The 20877-nt window shown below is 45.6% G+C and overlaps 1 protein-coding gene across 2 annotated transcripts; it reads right to left on the bottom strand.

Annotated features, from left to right (window-relative positions):
* Positions 1-415: 415 nt before the first annotated feature.
* LOC134441590 (zinc finger CCCH domain-containing protein 6) lies at positions 416-20792 on the bottom strand. 2 transcript variants are annotated; one of them, XM_063191965.1, is made up of 14 exons: positions 19757-20792; positions 15472-15724; positions 14414-14548; positions 13872-14103; positions 13398-13576; positions 10210-10341; positions 9012-9126; positions 8679-8788; positions 7638-7858; positions 6474-6940; positions 5612-5808; positions 5157-5223; positions 3784-4239; positions 416-3482 (listed from the first exon to the last, which is right to left on the bottom strand). In XM_063191965.1, the coding sequence occupies exons 1-14, from the start codon at positions 19840-19842 to the stop codon at positions 1981-1983; spliced, it is 4152 nt and encodes a 1383-aa protein (XP_063048035.1). In that variant the 5' UTR covers positions 19843-20792; the 3' UTR covers positions 416-1980. The 2 variants fall into 2 exon arrangements, with proteins under 2 accessions (XP_063048035.1, XP_063048036.1); XM_063191966.1 differs by having other exon boundaries at positions 5157-5220.
* Between the last annotated feature and the right edge of the window lie 85 nt (positions 20793-20877).

Here is a 20877-nt window from a genome sequence, read left to right as displayed (position 1 = left end):
TGACATCAACTACTGTACTTGTACAAGGTTCCTGGAAAGCACTGCATTTTTTGACGCTTTTTCAAATGAAAGAAGCCAAACGTACTGTTTAGAATACAGTATTTTAAAAGAATGAATCCAACAAAACAGAAACAGAATATTTACCAAGAATAACTGACAGACAATAATATAGCACCTTACAGCAACACAAGTTAACAAGTGTCCTTCAATAGTTCACAGTAAATTCTGGAGTAATTAAACATTTAGAGTTTTCCCAATGTGATGACTGCAGTTAGATGTGAGGAATATTCAGATTTTAAATGGAATGGTGGCAGTATTCGATTTGTGAGCAAAACCGTCATTCACTCCGAATGTGGCCGCATTCTGGAAATATTCCAGTTGCACAATTCTGTTTTTCACATATAAATGGATAATCTGGAACTTGCTTTAAACCGAATACTAACAGCATTCTGTTTGAAACAAGAAAACTCTGTGCAGGTAACTGAGCTCGATTTGTGTTGAATTTAACTCTACATGTTTATTTAACTCTGCAAGACTGTGTTGTGTTCCTCATCCTCATTCACTTGGTAAATTAACACACACACACACACACACACACGCACGCACGCACGCACGCACACACACACACACACACACACGCACGCACACGCACGCACGCACGGGCACACACACACCACACCCTTAGTAGCTGCAGAGTGGTGGGCTCTGATGATATAGTCATGGAATATGAAGCTCATCTGAATTTTGTGTCATTTTATCTTTTTGAAAAACATCTGTATTTATGATTATGTGAAATCATCTATTTTCCCTCCTTCGCATGGCCATACATAAATGATTTAAACAATAAAATGTAACATATAGTTTTGTTTCTGAGTAAAAAAAATAACAGTTTGTTTGTTTACCCTTCTGTTTCACTGAATAATGAAGAGCTTGGCTGCAAAATGACTTGTATCCATTTTGGAACATTTTGGGAAATTAGTATTTTTGTATTCGGCATTGCATTGCAAAATGCATTTTATGTAGGCTTAACTGACCTTACAAGTATGTTCTCAAAATATTTGAATGCCCAGATTCACACATAGAAGAACGGACATCTGAACAGTCATTTCCAATAATAGAATGCAAAAGTAAAAAAAAGATATTGAAGTCATTTTGAAACAAAACTCTTCAGATTGACAGACGTCAGCATACTTGAAATCCTTTCTGAACATGTGTTCATGGCAAAGCAACGTTTCGACGATTGTAAGATCTTCTCCTGCCTCTTCAACTTGAAGGAAAGTTTAAACAGAAAAAAGGGCCTTCCAAGTCCCTCTTTGCCTAGGGCCCCCAAATAGTTTAAAACAGCCCTGTCTGCCTGCCATGAGACACATTTTCACCAAAAGGATTTCAAGGGGGCAGATTTCTTTCTGTCTTGATTTTAGTAACCCCACGGCTGACTGTTTTACTACAATCAACAACTGAAAACTAGCAGAGACTGTTCTGTTTTTGTACATGTATACATCTACTACCTCAGGAGAACGACAATCTTTTATTCAATGGGTATGTATATTTTGTGCAAAATCTTTCATGACTGTTAAAAGAAATGTGTATTTTTTTTTTTCTTAAATCTTGTAGTATATATTTTTATATTTTATAGTGAGACTAAATGCCATTCTGTCAAGAGAGGGAGAGAGGCCATGTCAGGCTGACGTGGGTCATTGCAAATGCAAGCTTTGCAGACAGTTACAACAGGCTAAAACTGATAGTGTTTTCACCTGCCACTCACCACACAAGAGAAAAAAAATCAAAAGATCATAATACGATGAATATGTACAATACAAAATAAATAAATATATCATGTTTAAAAAGAGACACATCTAGGTAGGAGTGCAGTGTGTGGGTGAGACAGGGTGGAGGTCTGGAGACGTACAGATTATGTACAGAGTTCACCGTGTCCACCAGGGGGGGTAGTGGAGTCTTAAGCCGAACCGCACTCGCACCTCATTGACAGAAGGGGGAAGCAGTGGGATCGAAAGTCTTAAAAACGTCTTTTAGTGGTCTGTCCACCTCCTTCCCTTCTTCCTCCTCCTCCTCTGGTTGCTGCTGATGATGCAGCTCCTCATCCGCCTCTTCCTCCATCCGCTCGTCTTCCTCCTGCATCTTCTGTGGCGTCTGCTGCTCTCCAGACTCCCCCTCCCCCTCCCTCTTCTCTTCCCTTTCCACCTCCTTCTCTTGCACTCCTTCCTCTCTCTTCTTTTCTTCCTCCTTCTCCTTCTCCTTCTCCTTTTCCTTCTTCTTCTCCCCCTGGTCCTCCGCTGCTCCTCCAGGGGTGAGGCTGGGCGGCCGGGCCTGCCGAGGGTCCACGTACGGGGGCCGTATGAGTCCGGCGAGGGCCTGGATGGGGAGGTTGTGCACGGCGGGGGCCGGGGAGGAGGTGACTGGGCTAGAGGTAGCGGCGATGGTGCTGATGGAGGGGGTGATGGTGGGGGCGGTAGCGTAGGCTCCCGTGCCTGTCCCGACGGGCGAGGAGCTGTCAGGGGGAGAGCTGTCCCCGTTGTCCCCCTCGTTCTCCGACAGGTGTGGGGGCGAGAGCTGGGGTGGCGGGGGGCTGCCAGCACTGCTGCTGTTGCATCTCTGCAGCCGCTTCAGAATCCCCGACTTACGTGACGATGTCGTCGTCGTAGACCCCTGTGTCTCCTTGACGACGACCTTTGGGGGCTCAGAGGTTGCGCCACGAGAGTCGTACAGCCCAATGCCCCCCAGGGCGAATGGGGGCAGTCTGTCGGGTTCTGCCCTGCCACCACCACCCAGGGGCGGGAGAGGAGGCGGGGTGGTGGAGGAGGCGGTCGGGGAGGTGACGGAGGAGGAAGCCCCAGCTGTCCCTCTGAGGAGCCGCGGGTCCAAGAAGGCGCCGCCTGGTGACGTGGAGTCCTTCAGTGCGGGCGGCTTAGAGGGGGACGTGGAGTCCAGGCTGGTGGAGCGTCCCATGCGCGGGTCCTTGAGAGTCCGCGGGTCCAGTGGCTTCTCCAGGCTCGCTTTGCCGTCCAGACCCGACCGCGCCACCACACCACCGACACCCATCCGGCCCATCATGCCGCCCTCCTTCAGCCGGGCGGCCGCTAGCCTCAGATCCGGCGGTGCCGAGGGCAACGTCGGAGAGGTGACGATGTGCGAGTCTGACAGAGGTCCGGATGCCCCAGAGCCTCCTCCGCTGAGGCTGCGATGCAGCTGGGCCTGGGCGTCGGCGATGAGCGGAGGCAGGGGCAAGTTGATGGAGGGGTCCTGGCGCGGCACCAGCAGGGGGATGAGGTCCTCGGGCGCCCACACCACGCTGCTGGCGAAGGCCGGCCGCTGCAGCCGCAGGTCCACGCGGATGTGGCTGAACTGCTTGAGCTGGCAGCGGGGGTCGCGCAGCGTGGAAACGGCGGGGTCCAGCGGGATGATGACGGCGCGGTCACGCAGCCTCCGCTCGCCCTCCTCCTCCTCGTCGCCCCCCCGACGACCTGGAGAAGAAGAAGAAGAAGAAGAAACAGAAGCAGAGGAAAAAAGAAGAAAAAGAGAAGACGACGAAGAGAAGAAGAAAAAGAAAAAAAACAAGAAGATGATTTAGTGCAATGTCACCATTTGCCACGGTCTCAAAACGATTGTGACAAAAACATACAAATAATAAATCCATAAAAATGATAGCAAAAAGATTTAAGAAAAAAATCAATGATAACAATAATGATAATAGTGATAACGATAATAAATTAGTTGATCTTTTAAAAAAGAAAGAACGATTTAGAAAGGTAATAAAAAACAAACCTTCAACCGATAACCTTCGACCCGACGATGACCCTCCTCCGCTGGGGTGACGGTGGCCATCCGAGCGGGGAGATGGTGGCACCCCTCCTGACGACGATGATGATGATGAAGACTCGGGCGCTTTGAGCAGCTTGCGGGGGTCGCGGGACAGGCGAGGGTCGTGGACTGCCGCGTGGTCCGAGTCCGACTTGCGGGGATCTGTGGCGCCGGTGGCAGAGGCCGGGGGCCGGTGGCGGGGGTCCGGTTTGACCCGGGGGTCGCTGGGGGGTCCCTTCTGCAGCCGGGGGTCCTGGGGAGGTTTGGGCTGCTGGGCCTGTTGCTGCGGGGCTTGTTGCTGCTGCTGGTTCTTGAGCAGCTCGTTCTGCTTCTTGAGAGACTTCAAGATGGACGAGACACTGCCTCCCCCGTCCTCCTCCTCGTCACTCGAGTACCAGTTGGTGGTGGACGGAGGCTCCTCTGAAAAGGGAATGTTTAGAAATTAGCATTCATGACAAATACAGTATCAATAAGAAAATCTACTTTTTATATACAGCCTGGCAAAAAAGTCACACACACACACACACACACACACACACACACACACACACACACACACACACACACACACACACACACACACACACACACACACACACACACACACACACACACACACACACACACACACACACACACACACACACACACACAAATTATGTTGTTAGACCATCTTTATATTTGTTTATGGCTCACATTTGATTGCATTGTCTCAATAATTATCTGTACTAATTTCCAAACAGTGTTGCATTATTGAGCATCATCATCATTAATTGAACAGAGGTTTCAATTAAATTACATGTTAGGTACTTAGTTTTGTTCCCTTGAGTGACAATGAGTTTGTCAGTGATCCATTTGTCCAAGTACTGGGCTGGGGTCTAAAATTATTTACTGGACAGTTTTATTCATGACCCACAAGAGGGCAGTATTGTGTAAAAACTCACCAAGAACATTAGTCATACATGACATACATAATCTGTGCACGGTCAATTAAGTTGTCTAGCAGCATTAACATAACATGTATGCATCATACGTATATATCAATACACACATTTAAGGATTTCCTTTGCCCCAGTGTATGACATTCATATTAGCCCACTTCGACCTAATGGGTCAAACAAAAATGTGAAGAAAGTAAAGGTCCGCAGCACTGTTGAATGCTCCCAAAATATTTATTCGCACAACGTTTCGGACTGAACGTCCTTCATCAAAAATGTAACAGAAGTGTCAATGGCGCTGAACTCAACTACACATAGATGCTGCAGCCGATCTTAAAGTGAAATACCCACAGATGCATTTCCACGTCTTACTGGGTTGATAAGGAAATGCTAACATACCTTTGTCCTTGCTGTCAGAGCCAGAGCCCGGTCCCTCTGTCCTCTGTGTCTCGCCCTGCTGCTGCTGCTGTTAGAAAAGAATAGAATAGAATAGAATAGAATAGAATAGAATAGAATAGAATAGAAGGGAAAGCCTATTGTCAGTATTCAAGAACAATGAGATTTCAAGCATCAACATAAAGTGCACACATTAATATACATAGGAACGCATGTACAATAAAACTAATATCAGTTCAGTTCAGTTAGGTTTATTTGAGAGAGACAGATACACATCATGCAGGCTATACAATCCCAACAGAATAGCATCATAGCATTTTAGCCTTGGCTAATTTCCAATGCCCGTCCCTAGAAGGGCTTTTAAAATAAAAAATATATATGAAACTACTGGCTACTATACCTAAAGTTTAGTTAGTTTCGGTCCTAAACTATACGTGAGGAGGCACACGCGCACATACCTGTTGCTGTTGTTTTTGTTGTTGCTGCTGCTGGAAGTGTTGCTGCTGCTGCTGCTGCTGCTGCTGCTGCTGCTGCTGCTGCTGTTGTTGCTGTTGCTGCTGCTGCTGCTGAGTGAGATGTAGGAAGAGGGCCTTCTGAACCGCCTGGAACTGCAGCGCAGCATCAGCACCACCCGGAGGACCTGAGTGGCCATCATCTACAACAAGTGGAGAGAGGAGGAGAGAGGAGAGAGGAGGAGGGAGGGAGGGGAAGAGAGAGAGAGAGAGGGAGAAAGGAGGAGAGAGGGAGAGAGAGGGGAGGAGAGAGAGAAATGGAGGACAGGAGGAGGGTAGCAGAGAGGAGGAGAAGGCGAGAGGAGGAGAGAGGGAGAGAAAGAGAGAGAGAAGGAGAGAGAGGGAGAGAGGAGGAGAGAGGGGAGGAGAGAGAGAGAGAGAGAGAGAGAGAGAGAGAGGACAGAGAAGAGAGAAGGAGGCCAAGAGGAGAGAGGGAGAGGGAGAGGAAGAGAGAGAGAGAGAGAGAGAGAGAGAGAGAGAGAGAGAGGAGGACAGGAGGTGGGGAGCAAAGGGGGAATACAATGGGATGAAAAGTAACAGAACTTATTGTAAGGCTACTGAACAGAGTAGGTTGTACTAACAAGATTCCTATATGCCAAGTACAAAAACGATTAACACAGTTGCTTTAATCCTGACAAATTAAAGTTCGTTTTTAACAAAACTTTTCAACATACTGCAGATCATACATTCATAAATATTTCCGGCATAAGACTTATTTTTGCTCAAGTCAATCTGACTATCTGAATGGAAGGCAATAGAACTAGCACATGAGACTTAAGAATCCATCATGGCAACCCCAAAGCCTTACCTCCAGGCCCGGAGTTCTGGTTGCCAAAGAAGTTACTGAAGAACTCTGCAGGGTTCTGTCCCAGCGCGGGGAAGGGCACGTTCATGTTCATGTTCATGTTGAAGTTGGGGGGCATGTTCATGTTCATGGCCATGGCCATGTCCAGCATGGGGGGGAAGGGGACGCCCGGCCGGGGGGGCATCAGCAAGTTGCCAGGGAACGGAGGCGGGGGCTGGTTTGGAGGAGGGCCGCCGGGAGGCATGGGGGGCGGAGGGCCCTGCCCGAATCCGGGAGGAGGGCCCTGCTGCTGCTGCTGCGGCGGCTGCTGCTGCTGCTGCTGTTGCTGGCCTGGGGGGTTGGGGGGCAGAGGGGGCGGTGGACCACCCATGGGGCCTGGTGAGCCCGGCTGGGGGGGTAGAGGGGGTGCCGCCGCCTGGCCCTCTTCTCCGTTCGGAGAGTAGCTGTTGTTGAAACCTTGCTGGTTGCCACTGGAAAGAAATAAAAGATGACAGGAGAGTTGAGAACATTTACTTAATAAAAGTAGTCTACTCTTTTTTTTTTTACCACTAAACTTTTCCGATTACATAAACTGAGTGAATGAAAATCTTCATAGATAAACAGTGGCATACAGTGACAGACAGACAGCAAGCCAAGATACACTGTGCCAACACTGCGTCAGAGAGAGTAGAGAGAGAGAGGTTCCATTGGCCCATTGTTTCCTGGTTCTATTAGGCAGACCTAGGCAGACCTAAGGACTGTTCTATTCAATGCTAGGAGCATTATGACACCCCCTTTAGGCAGACCGGAACCTGGTCATGTTAGGTGCCCATAGCAACCTATTACAATGGCATATCTCTATACTTAAAGAATCTCTGACTGCGTTCCTTCCATTATCCTAGCTCCTGACCTTGACCTGTGCTTGTGGCCTCGAGCTTCGCTGATGCCCTGCCTCCGCCTCCCTGGTGTCAGCCTAGCCACAACAACTTTTTGGGGGACTTTTTCTCATCCAACATCTCGATCACAAATGAGAAACTGACCTCTAAATTGCGCTTTTTGCGAGACATTGAATTAAAGTTCTGTCATCAATGACGTCATGCGACATCATCACAAGGCACAAGCACAAGCACAAGGGAGGACGAGAGTTAGGATAATGGAGTGGAGTCGACCCAATGAAAAGAGACGTACCCGAGGCCGATCTTCTGCGCCAGGTCGATGGTGGGCTGCACCTTGATCTCGAAGAGGGAGGGGATCTTTTTGCCGCCGCCCTGTGGGGGGCTGTGCGAGGCGGGCGTGGGCAGCAGGCCGACCCCAGGAGGCGGCTTGGGCAGCGGGGTGATGCCCTGCTTACGCAGGTCCTCAAGCTCCATCTCATCCTCATCTGCATTCTCCTCCTCCGCTGTCACGATCTGGAGATCACATGGAGAGAGAGAAGACATTATATTTACATTACATTATATTTAGATAACGCTTTCATCCAAAGCGACTTACTGTTACAAGGTATTAGTTACAGTAACTGGAGCAACGTGGAGTTAAGTGCCTTGTTCAAGGGCAATTCAGCCATGGACGGAGATGTAAGGGAGAGGTAAGTGTGAGATTCAAACCTGCAACCCTCTGATCTAAAGACCACCTCAGCAACACTTTTGGGCATTGCTACTGTAAGATTTTATTGGGACATTTTATCATACTAACACTTTCATCAGGAGAACTTGGATCAGCAGTGGATACATTTTCCCTATCATTTTATCGGAAAATTAGGAGCCAATCATGTCGTCACCCACCAACATTGCTCACAAAATTGAGTCAAAGGCCAATAATAAAGTAGTACAAATTATATGTATTTCTTTAACTTTATTTATCTTTACTAATTTAAGCATATATGTCTCCTCATGGCCTGCAGCACATGCTAAACACAAGGTAAAAGAAGACGGCCCTGTTTCGTGAAAGCACCGTTTCTATGCTAACCAGTTCCCAACTTAGTAGGTTATGGGTAATTACATAGCTATGGGAAATTAAATAGTAAACAAGTAAGCTGTTAACTGAAGGTAGCAACAACGCTGTTGAGAAATGCACCCCTGGTTAGTAAGTGCTTGTTTGCTGCAAAAAACGTGTGTGTGTACGTGTGTTTGTACGTGTGTGTGTACGTGTGTGTACGCGTGTGTGTACGCGTACGTGTGTGTGTGTGTGTGTGTGTGTGTGTGTGTGTGTGTGCGCACACGCGTCCCCTACCTTATCCAGGATCTCCTGTGTGACCTCCGTCAGGGCATCATGGGAGAATTTGCAGCTGTCTCCCTGGTAACACTTGGCTCCCGTGTGGAAGAACTTGCAGGGGTACTCCTGTGCAGACGTGGTCAAGGACTACACACAACGAGACAACAACAAGAGGCACCTACACCTACACCACACTACACTACACTAGCACTACATCACTTACATGGAAAATAGAAACAACTTTGACATACAGTCAATACTGGGGATCTGAAAACTAGGCCTCTGTAACAAAATGCTATGACTGTACAACTCTGTGGAAATCTGTGGATTAAGACGGTGTTGGAAGGATATTGTGCATGTAGATGCAGTTGTCTCCTTTGCTGCAGAAGCCCTGCAGGTAGAACTTACACAGCTCCTTCTTCTTATCCGGAACCACGTTCTCATGATCAAACTTACACTGGTCACCCTGAGGGAGAAGACAAGAGTGAGACCAAGTGGAGTGGGTCATTGTATGTCAGCCAATGAGACACGCGCACGCGCACGCACGCACGCACGCACGCACGCACGCACACACACACACACACACACACACACACACACACACACACACACACACACACACACACACACACAAAGCATGTGCACAGCGACACACACACCAAGAAGGCTGGGGGTTGTCATATTTTTCTTTGGAACTTTATTTAAAGCTCAACTGATACAGCACTACAGCACAGTGTTATGAACACACAGAGACATAGGGCAGAGACCTAACACCCATTACACTGTCAATGTTGCTGTGCTTTTCCGTTACACTGTTATTGACCTGCCATTTGGACCTTTCATGAAGATATAATGCCTTGTTGAGATTAGGAGCGACCAACGCGAACGGAGCAACGGAAGTCATTATTTCTCTATGGAGGGTGCGTGAACAGCGCTACCAGAGCGAATTCGCCAGGGGCGAAGCTTCCTGAGCAACCAGAGCGAATTTTAACGATAATAAAACAGCTAATCTTATGGTAATGAGCTATGACGCGTTTCGGCAAAAAAACAATTGGAATGTGCATATCAATGAATGTCCCAGGCTGTCAAGCCAGAGCCGTTATTAGCTAAATCAAACATGTCAATGTGGCGTCCAGAGCGAATACAGCAAATTCAAGGCGAAACTTTTTCTGCTACCGCCGCTAATAGGCAGCGTAGTTCGCTCTTGGTCTGAACGAGGCATAATACTTCATTCACCAGTGGCTCATGGTGCGGAACATAATGATTGCATTACATTACATTACATTACACTTAGCTACCACTTTTATCCAAAGTGACTTAATAAGTTATTTTTTACAGAGTATAGGTTACAGTCCCTGGAGCAGTGTGGGGTTTGATGCCTTGCTCAAGGGCACCTCAGCCATGGAGTGTGGTAGGGGGTGGAAGGGTGGGATTCGAACCTGAAACCCTCTGGTCTAAAGCCCATAATCCCACACCATTAGGCCATGGCTGCCGTCATCAGACAATTAAGTCTTGACTAGCTATCCTCTTTGACAAGTGAAGGACTTACTTTGATGCAGCGGCCCTCCAGGAAGTATTTGCAGATGTAGCGGCCGTTGTGCTCGACCGTGTGCTGGTTGATGAACTCCTGAGTCATGATTGGACGCTTCTTCTGGAAGCCGGGAGCAGGGCTCTTCCCTTCCTGAAACATACACCGGAGCCATGGAAGTAAGATTTAGCAGGAGTTACAAAGAATCAATTTTTCAGAGGTGGAAAGTAACTAATTACTTTACTCGCGTTACTGTAATTGAGTAGCTTTTTTTTGTACTTGTACTTTTTAAACTACTTTTTAAAATTTGTAATTTTACTTTTACTTAAGTACATTTTCTTTCGAGTAATGTACTTCGGTACATTTTACAGCACAAGCGTTACTGAGTAAAAAAACTCTAGAATTCTAGCCTAGTTTATAAAGATGGCGCGTGCGACCTAGCCTAGTTCCTACCAGACCTCCATGTGTGTGCTCTGGAGCCCCCTGGTGGCACTCCAAACACACACATCGGTCTGGGAGCATGTGGCAGGATTCAATTTCTGTACTCAAAAAATAATGCCGAGCATTTATCACTTCAATATCACTGGCAGCTCACATTGAAGAGTCACAGGACATATTATAGACTATATCGACTCTTAAAAGATCAACAGAAAATGGTTTTGAAAGAATTTGTTGATATTGAAGCAAATAATGCTCCGATTATTTTTTGACTGGAGAAATGGAATCCTGCTACATGCTCCCAGACCTAGTAGTGGAGCTCACAAAGCTTCACGGAACTACAGGTCGGGCAAGAGCCAGGCACGTGCGACCTGTCTCTCACTCAAACGATGATGGCTGACATGGAGGCTGACGATGGAGATTCACTTAACTCAGAGGAGATCAACATTAGCTGTTCTTCCTCTAACCCAGTGCACCCCTTGCACATCTACGTAGAGGCAGAAAACGCTGATTGTTAAAAAAGTAACTTTATACTTTTACTAAAAGTACATTTTAAATTATTTACTTTTTACTTGAGTGTTTTTTGTGACTGGTAGGCCTAAATTTACTCGTACTTGAGTACATTTTCAACAGAGTAACAGTACTTGTACTTGAGTACAAAATTTTAGTACTCTTTCCACCTCTGCCATTTTTACACAAAGATGGCGGATCATGAAGCCCTTGACACACATATTGTGTCTCAGGTGTCGCACTTCGAGCACTATGTTTCAGTGCGCAACCAATATGCCATACGCACCGAAACATAGTGAGACACAGCAACATAAGTCTTTTTTCCATTGGGTTCCGCGTTCCGGTGCGGGCTTTATAAATATTCATGAAACTTGACGGGGGGTCGATGGTGCTGTCTCGCACGCATTTCCATACAACAGGGACTAGAACTGGGCCGTATGATCAGCTGCTGCAACTAGCCGCGACAACACCGTGCTTTCACGCCATGGTGAATCTAAGCCCTAATCTAAACAATAGGACCTATATAGGACTAAATATAACCAGCGATCTCCTTCTCTTAGACCCATAGACATGTGTTTGGGCTTGTTCGAAAGCTGCGAATCTTAGCTTTTCACAGGTTTTTTAAGGAACGTTTTTATGTTCTTTCAATCCAAAGTTATATAACTTTAAGCGGCCGCTGTTTCAAGTGAAAAAATAGCGCTTTCCAACCATTTTTTTTTACCTCGTCATTTTGTTTTCGAACAGACAGCAATCTCCTTAACCTAGACCTACAGATGTGTTAGGGCTTGTTCGAAAGCTGAGATTCTTAGCTTTTTACAGGTTTTCACGGAACGTTTTTATGTTCTTTCAATCCAAAGTTACATAACTTTAAGCGGCCGCTGTTTCAAGCGAAAAAATAGCGCTTTCCAACCATTTTTTTTTATCTCGTCATTTTTTCCGAACAGCCAGCGATCACCTTAACCTAGACCTACAGACATGTGTTAGGGTTTGTTCAAAAGCTGAGATTCTTAGCTTTTTACAGGTTTTTACGGCACGTGTTTATGTTCTTTAAATCCAAAGTTATTTAACTTTAAGCGGTCGCCACTTCAAGTAAACAATGGCGTTGTTCTCCAGCCGGATAGAGAGGAAATCTTTTTTGTCATGGCTGTGTTCTTTGTTCCCTCGAATAAACCACAGTTGTCTTTTTCATTCGAAATTTTCATTTTTACATTTAATTTGATAACAGCAAATTCGCCATCCCTCTGCAGGTTCGTATATGAAGATATGTGCAATGAAAAGGGCTACTTTAGTGTGCCCTATTTTGCATGGTGGTAAAAAAAACCCGACTTCTCACAAGGAGGAGGCGTGGAGCTTTGGAAATAGCGTGATTTTAAAATAATAGCCTAATAGGCTAATAATATAACTCCTTGGCCAAGGACTGGAGTTAGGCTACTTTAAAGAACATGATAATTGCTTGAGCAAATTTTCTCTGTCTACTGTAAAAACTGCCGACAGAAAAGCGATGTTGATTTTTAAAGTGCGTGGGTGGGGATAGGTGTTTGCACATGCCGGTAAATCCTAACACAGGCAACATGTAGCCTAGTGGAACTCAGCTCCGCACGCCTCGAACCACGTCTTTCGCGATTCTATAATCATCCCTGTTTGAGCCCTGTTTGAGCTGATGATGGGTGTGTATGGGTGGAGTAAATGCAAAAAGAAAACGAAACCACGCCCCAGCAGTGCGCAGCCCCGTTCTAACAGGGCTAGTCGAAAAGGGGCTATAGTGCCATTGACAATGGTTCTGAAATAGTTCCAGGAAGTGAGCGTCCAACATAGAAAATGCAGTTAAGGTTAATGTCATTCATTTCAGTTCATTTCACGTCATCTTTGCTTGTTATATGTAGTGGTTTTGTGATAGTCTCTAGTGAAAAGAAATCCGATGCCTAGAACTATTTAAATCTATGTGAATCAAGTCACCAACCGACTTCCTGTACCCCGGTTGTCACAGATCTGAATTCCATGGCTCTGACATACAGTAGATCACCTGTGTTATTCAACTTCACCTCACCTGGAGGGTATTCCAAGTACACAATTAAGTAATACTCCTGGCTAAGTTATCCTACAGGACGTCGTAAACCTGCTAATAGATATCCCATTGGTGTCATTTAATTAAGAAAATTAGGCCTCCAGGTTCTTCTATTACGGTAGATGATTTACCATTCATCAATAAAGGCACAAAAAGCCCATAAAATAAATATTTTTTTAAAGTCAGAAAGTCAGACCTGTCCCTCAGTGCCGGCGGGGGGCTGTCTGGGTGTCTTGGCGCCTGACTCGGGTGACTGCTCTTGCCCACGGCCCTTCCCCCTGCCCCAGGTCTTGCCCTTCTGCTTCTTGCCCTTGGCCATCGCCCCTCTGCCTCTGCCCATGCTGCCACCACGCCCACGCCCCCGCGGGCTGCCATCTGCAAACGCACAAACACACACAAGAAAGCCATTAGGAAACAGGTGGGTCAGTGCCACTTTTGTAGTAGCATGTGGCAGGGTGATGCAACCACAGCTAATGCCACTATTGCATGGACTTTTTTTTGTTTTCAGCGGATGATCTAAGAAGCATATTCATTGCAGTATATAAATGACCAATTACTAATTCATTTATGAGCATTAGTTGTGATTGTACTTGTGCCACCTTAAATCTGAGCCCAAGAATAAAATGTCATAGATAGGATTGTGCATGCAAGATCAATTAATTACGCTTACACTGCTGCCTCTGCTGTCCCTTCATGCCCTGCCTCTTGCCATCCTTGCCCCCTCCTCCCTTGCCGCCTCCGGGCGAGCCGGGGCCCTTTCCGTGCCGGTACTGGCCCATGTCCTCATCGTAGTCGTCGTCCTCATCATAGTCACTGTAGTCGCTGTACTTGTCCACGTCGCTGCTCTTGTGCTGAGAGCCGCGCGGGCCCTTCCCGTGGCCCCCGGCAGGCTCCCGCCCATGCTGAACGCACAGAGGACGAAGAAATGCACAGACACACACATACATACAGTCAGGGTGCGGATTTATCGGAAAACCAGAAGGGGGGATTTGTTGCAGATTTTAAGCAACAACCTCAGTAAAAAATGTTTTTTGCTATTTTCCCTTATCAGGAGTTTTGATGGCCTCTTTGTAACAATAAAAAGTACCTCATTCGATCGTATCAGCACTACTGGCTGCACTGACCTGTGGTAACTTGCAAGCACAAAGGGATATGCTGACTGGCTGGCTAGCTAGCTAAAAGATGCTTATGTACAGTAGCTGGCAGTCTAACCTGTGAGAAGGAGCTGTCGTAGTCTCTGTCTCGGTCCCTGTAGGCTCCGGCGCTCTTCTTGCCCCTCCTCCTCTCTGGCCGCTCGTACTCAGAGTCATAGCTGTCGGAACTAGAACTGCTGGATGGGGAGTGGTGCTGTAGGAGAGAGAGAGAGAGAGAGAGAGAGAGAGAGAGAGAGAGAGAGAGAGAGAGAGAGAGAGAGAGAGAGAGAGAGAGAGAGAGAGAGAGTGTGTGTGTGTGTGTGTGTGTGTGTGTGTGTGTGTGTGTGTGTGTGTGTGTGTGTGTGTGTGTGTGTGTGTGTGTGGAGAGAGTTGGAGGGGGGATGGAAAGGACAGGACAGGACATTGTGAGGAGCCCCATTACCCCAGCTGTCACCATGTACATAAATCTACATGGCACCATCTCTGAGCAGTCATTCGTGCCAGTTTGACACCCCAAAAATTATGGCTGGTAAAGAGTGGAGGGGAAAAGATTATTTACTGACAACAGGTGGGAAAATATAACCCTTGACCTGATTTCAAGTTTTGGGTTAATAGCTCTGATACCGTTTAGAAAAAGAGCTCTTTATAAAGTTATATACAGTATTATATGATTCATGGTATATTACAAGTTCTCATAATGAAAGTCATCAGGGATTATCATGAGGTAAATGCATCTTTTTGGGGGCAGCTGTGGTGTGTCTTGCATGGGGACCCAGGTTCAAGTCCAGCCTGCCCCATCTCTCTCTCCTATTTCTCTATCTTCAATGTACTATCCAAATAAAATAAAGGCTAAAAAGCCTCAAAAAACAAATATTTTGTTTTAAAAAAATGAATAGTAATGGTGGGGTGGCGTCCGCGCCAATGTCTTATCCTGTGCGTATCGCTCGGTGCGTAATTCCAAGAGCAGTATGATAAAAGGAAGAAAGGAGTCGCACACTGGAGCTGGATGCAAAATCAAAAATTGTATTAAACAAAGCCGAAAAATGTAAATAAAATCTTCAATGTACTATCCAAATAAAATAAAGGCTAAAAAGCCTCAAAAAACAAATATTTTGTTTTTAAAAAATGGACATGCACCTTCTTCTCGCGTCTCCTCTTCTTGGACCTCCTCTGAGAGCGCTCCCTGGAGCGGTGACGCCTCTTGCCGGAGTGTCTGCTGTGCACCTTCTCCTCCTTCTCCTTGTCTCTATCTTTCTCTGTCTTCTCTCGTTCCTTCTCTTTTTCTTTCTCCTTCTCTCCTCCGTGCTCCTCCTTAACCGCCTCCTTGCTCTCCTCCTCTATGCTGATCCCCTCGTCATCGATTTCGCCGTCCTCCAATTCACCGTCCTCCCTTCACAAGGAATAAGAAGACAATAATATGATAAAGACAACAATACTTATTATTTACAATAATACTTACGATAAAAAAAATCTTAAGTTAAAAAAATAAAGGGAACACTAAAATCCTATTCATATATCAATATCAATTCAGGAAATGTTCCAGTTGAAAAACCTTCCGTAGTGACATAGGAGAATATAATTTCACAGTCTGATTTCACCATTGTCTAATTGACGTGGAGTTGTAGGACTATAAAGTTTAGGTTTTTTAGCAATATACTTATGAATGGATCATACAGTAGAGATTTTTGGATACTGGCAGACAGACAGACACAACCAATTATCCAAAGCAAAGACAGCAAACACAATTGTTCAGGTGAATTTAACACTGCCTGTAGCTTGTAACAAAAATGTCAGTGAAACTACCTCCAACTGAATTGAGCGAAAATGTTGACTTTTTGTTACACCCCCTCTCTTGTGGTTAAACCTGTTGCTTCGTTCCTACTGAGGTACTGCTCACTATAAGCCTCATGACACGTGGAGAAATGCTCCTCTGCACTAGACAGTCCTGCAATCATTTCATGCAGTACCTCTCTTGTCACCTTATTATCAAAATGATAATGACCAGGTCTCTTGGCAATGTCATAGCAACGTTATGATATACCTAGGTAGCTCCTTAACACACGCCGTTTCAACAGCGCAATACTGTAATGGACACTGAAAAAAACTTTACTACCAGAGTACTACACTACTATGACATGCACAGGGCCATACATTACGACTTGCTCATTGCCATCCTGGTAACAGCCAATTTATAACAGGGGCTTTGTCTTACACACAAGGGGCAGATTAAGATGGTGTCTTGACGAAATTACAAAGAAAGTGCTATAATTACAAGATAGGAATTAAGGATAACATATCTGCCAGCTGTAAAGAGAGTTTTATCAAGATTTAAAACTGTAATCTACATTATAGATTCATTTTTCAATATTGCATCTTGTAACAATTCTGGATTTTTTTTTAAACTTTTGGTCAATCGGGGGCCCCTAGGCTGCAGCCATATCTAGGCTGTGTGTTAATCCAGCGCTGCTTACTGGGTGCTTTTTAAGCAAATAGTGAATGGGCTTGCGGGTTATCCCATCTGCATGAAAGGGCTACCTTAGAGGGAGGCATTTACTTGGGAGGAAGTTGATGTGTTTAACCACAAAGGCAGTCACTGGATCTGTCTCTTTCAACTAATCTTATTACTTGCGAAACATGTAATCGTTCTACTTCTCTCCAACTATTCAGTTCGACGGCTTTATGTACCATAATTAACAGTTCTCATGAAAACTTGTTTGGACAGCTCAGATGTGTGAGGGAGTGTTTGTGGGAGCAGGGTAGCATGACTAGTATGTAATGACTCGACAAGGGCCATCGTTATCTGTCACTGGGTAAGTGAGTGGGTGGGACGGATTGGCCTTTTGTGTACACATTAAGGCCAGGGAGTAAACATGTAGGGCTATGGAGATATTTGCACACCGTCTTGATCCAACACAATACACTGTGAGTTCACAGGAAGTAGTAAAGGGCCAACAGGATATGTAAGTATAGCTCCGCCAGTGTCATGTCCAGTTGGACAGTGAATGTGCTCACTTCTTGCAGCACCTAATAAGTTCCTGAAACTGGACTGCCTCTCCTAGTGAAATTAGAAACAATAAAACTAATAGTAGGAAATATTCTTAACTTCAAAATGGTATTCTGAATTTGAGATTAAAGAAGATGGCAAATTAAAGAAGATGGCTACTGCAAGTGTGACTGTGTACTACAGCATGCAGATTGCTGCTACGCTGTCCAGCTCTGTTTGGGGCAGCCGTGGTTTAGTGGTTAAGGTAGTTGGACAGTGGATCACAGGGTGACAAGGCTCAATCCCCACCCTAACCAATCCCTTTCCTCCCTCCATGGCTGAAGAGCCCTTGAGCAAGGCACCTAACCCCACATTGCTCCAGGGAATGTAACCAATATCCTGACAAATTAATGTTTCTTTGGATAAAAGAGTCAGTTAAGTGTAATATACTGCTCTCTTTATTCTAGTGAAGAATTACTGAGGGGAACTTCTAGCAGGCAAACAGTCCTCATCATGAAATGTCCTTGTCATGAACAGCTTATAACAACTTAGTACTTTGGCAAATTCAGGGCCACATATGAGGGTGGGGCTGTGGGGGGACTAGCATACTTGTGCATTCCAACAAATCAAGTTGACGCAGACTCTTGCAGTTTCGGTGGTCTACTGTGAATGATTTCTTGTCAGGCATTAGTTCATGGCTAACTGGCGCTCTCTTGTCAAGATTGTGGGGGAGTGGGGAGCATGGACTGGGGCTGGGGCCAACCATGGACATGAAATTTTTGGTGGATTGCCACTGTTGTTTTGACATCTGACATCCAACAACTCACACTGACTGTGTTGAGGAAGTGGGGGTGGTGGTGGTGGTGGTGGAGGGGGGTGTTGGACCAGCTGAACTGATTGCACAGCACATGAATAGCAACATGGGACAGAAGCTGTTGGGAAGGGGGGTTGTTATGGAGACTTCAGATGGGCCAATGGGTGGACAGAGGATATGAACTGAACTTTGAAACAGCTAAGTCAACATGACTCAGTCTCATGGGCCTTAACAGACCAGTCACTCCTACAGGGTGGCACGCTCTACTGACTGGGTGGCTGCTCTAAAGAACACCAAGGACAAGTGTGTGTGTATTCTGATGCTGACACAACTAAATGTTAATGCACGGACCTCACTCTATTCAATACTATGTATGGGCGCTACTGCATTCAATACCTCCAATGATTGGGCCACTATTAAACTCAATACTGCAAAGGACATTTCTGTATTCAATACTGCAAATGCAATGTACGGGGTCCTTACAGTAATCAACACTGCTACTGCAACGGGTGCTACTGTATTCAACAGTGACACAAGGCTTATACACTCCCATCTGTACACACAGCACATTACCTCAGTCTCAGCACAGCTATTCAAAACAAATGGCAAAATCACGCATCAATCATGATGTACTGGCATGCATACTTGATCTCTGTAAACAAGGTAGAGATGATGTGAAGTAAACTTAAAAAGTTAAAGGGGTTTTAAAAAAATAGATGGGGGAAAAAAAGAAAACGAAATTTTCATCTAAAATGTGTGTTGAAGAGAAATGCTGGTTTTGTTGAGAAAAGGCCTCTTTCATTTAACTGTCAACTTTAGAGTATTAACAAAGTCGCGTATTGATAACTCCAGAAGTCGTCAATTTGGTATAATCAAGCAACGCCCATTACTATTTTGAATTTGACTCGTAAAAAAACTAATTTAGTTCAGTGACCTCTGCCCTGTTGTATTTACCATGTCAACAGCAGTGGCATACAGGCGACAACACCCAGCCATGCAATGTCCAGTCATGGGATCCTGCTGCACGAGAGCAGAACAGCAAGAACAGTGGCTGTTCTGTGCTGGAGCAAGAGCAGCCGGAGGGGGGAGCCAAAACATGTGAAAGGGCGGGGTCCCGTCGTCGACGCCACCATCACCATATTAATATTCAAATGCCTTAAAGATAACAAGCCAGTTTAATGCCTGAACGTTATTTTTCCCATTTTCCCCTCAGTACATTCTGTTGCAAATAAAATATGAGCTTTTCGGTACCGCCACCTTGCAACGGGTTGTCCTGAGCTTGACAATAGGCTACATTTAGCTGGACCTCTTTCAAAGGCACTTTCACGGCACACTGTTGACATGAAAAGGGCGTTGTTGTAGCCTAATGGAACGGCCTTTATCTTATGTCGAAGGGAAAATTGCACAGTCGCTATCGCTACCACTGCAGCATTAGCAAAAGTAAATGGCATGCACGAGAAGATGGTTATTGTACGGAGAGGGAAAGGCCTGTTCTCACCAAAACCCACAAAACGGCGCAATTGTCCTTTACGCTAGATGCTCGAGGTTAGGAAAAGAATAACAGTTACTTAGGATGTAGAAATGAACCTGTACAGAAGAATGTTCAGATAAGAATGTTACTCGACCTTTCATCCCCTGCCAGTTCAGAGTCTGTCATGTTTTTGTCAAGAACAGGGGTAGGGGGACTGGAGAAAAGGCTGACAGAAGCCATGATGGTTGGAAACGGAAATGCCCTTCTCCGCAACAAGAGTGAGTTGCATTCAGTCACTCAAAGGAGACGTTGGCTCGTGAGAGATGATGAAGGATTGTTATAGTCTGAAAAAACTCACGGTTACACGTCTCAACAATGAGACAGTAAACAGACATTATCCTCTCATTTCAATGCTGATGTTTTAACGCTGTAAACACAGCTTTGATACCCCATCTCTGTCAATATCCCGTCGGATGACTGCTGTCTTGGTGAAATATTGGAGACGGAGGGTGAAACAAACAGAAATTTAATCATTTTCGATGTGCTCAATTTCTTCTCTAGATATGGCGCCCGACAAGACATTCGCAAAATGGCTGCTCCACTGTAAAGAAGACGATTAAGCCCTCCTGGCCCAAAGATAGACCAATCAGATTAGACAAGTGGCAACCTAGTAAAAGACAGAAACACGTTTGATTGGGTAATATTCCAGGCCTCGCCCACATTTCAGAAATAGTCGCGATTCTGTTGGCACGAGGGCATGTCGATCATTTGTTATTCTATACCGATATCAAGGTTGGAAGACGCGCAACTGAAACATCCAATGGAAACACACTGCGCAACTGGGCAATTAGACCATTGTTTCTCAAATATCCTCCTTTTGTTAAAAGAGATATACAACACCTACGTAATGCAGTAATGTGTGAAAATGTACATGCTAATCGATTGCTATGACTCAACTACCCAGGAATCCATGCATTACTTTCCAATGCATTTATTTTGGTCAGGAGTGCGCACTTCTTGCAGGAACGAGTTCAGGCACCACCACTAGGTGTCAGGATGGTACAAGCAGTTGATACAGGACTGTCCTAAACCGTCTCTGGTACGTACAAGATCCTGGTAGAAGATCTAGTCATGGTGAAATAGCATTTAGTCATTATGCTGCAAAATTCTGGATCCAGCTTCATCTCCAAATGAACTCTGCCCCAACAGTATCTGTTTAAAGAAAATAAAAACCCATTAAAAAAAACAGCTTCATTCTCATCTGCCTGGTGATGT

This window comes from Engraulis encrasicolus, chromosome 24 (genome assembly GCF_034702125.1).
Source record: "Engraulis encrasicolus isolate BLACKSEA-1 chromosome 24, IST_EnEncr_1.0, whole genome shotgun sequence".
Lineage (NCBI taxonomy): Eukaryota > Metazoa > Chordata > Actinopteri > Clupeiformes > Engraulidae > Engraulis > Engraulis encrasicolus.
This window is presented reverse-complemented; position numbering and strand designations above follow the sequence as displayed.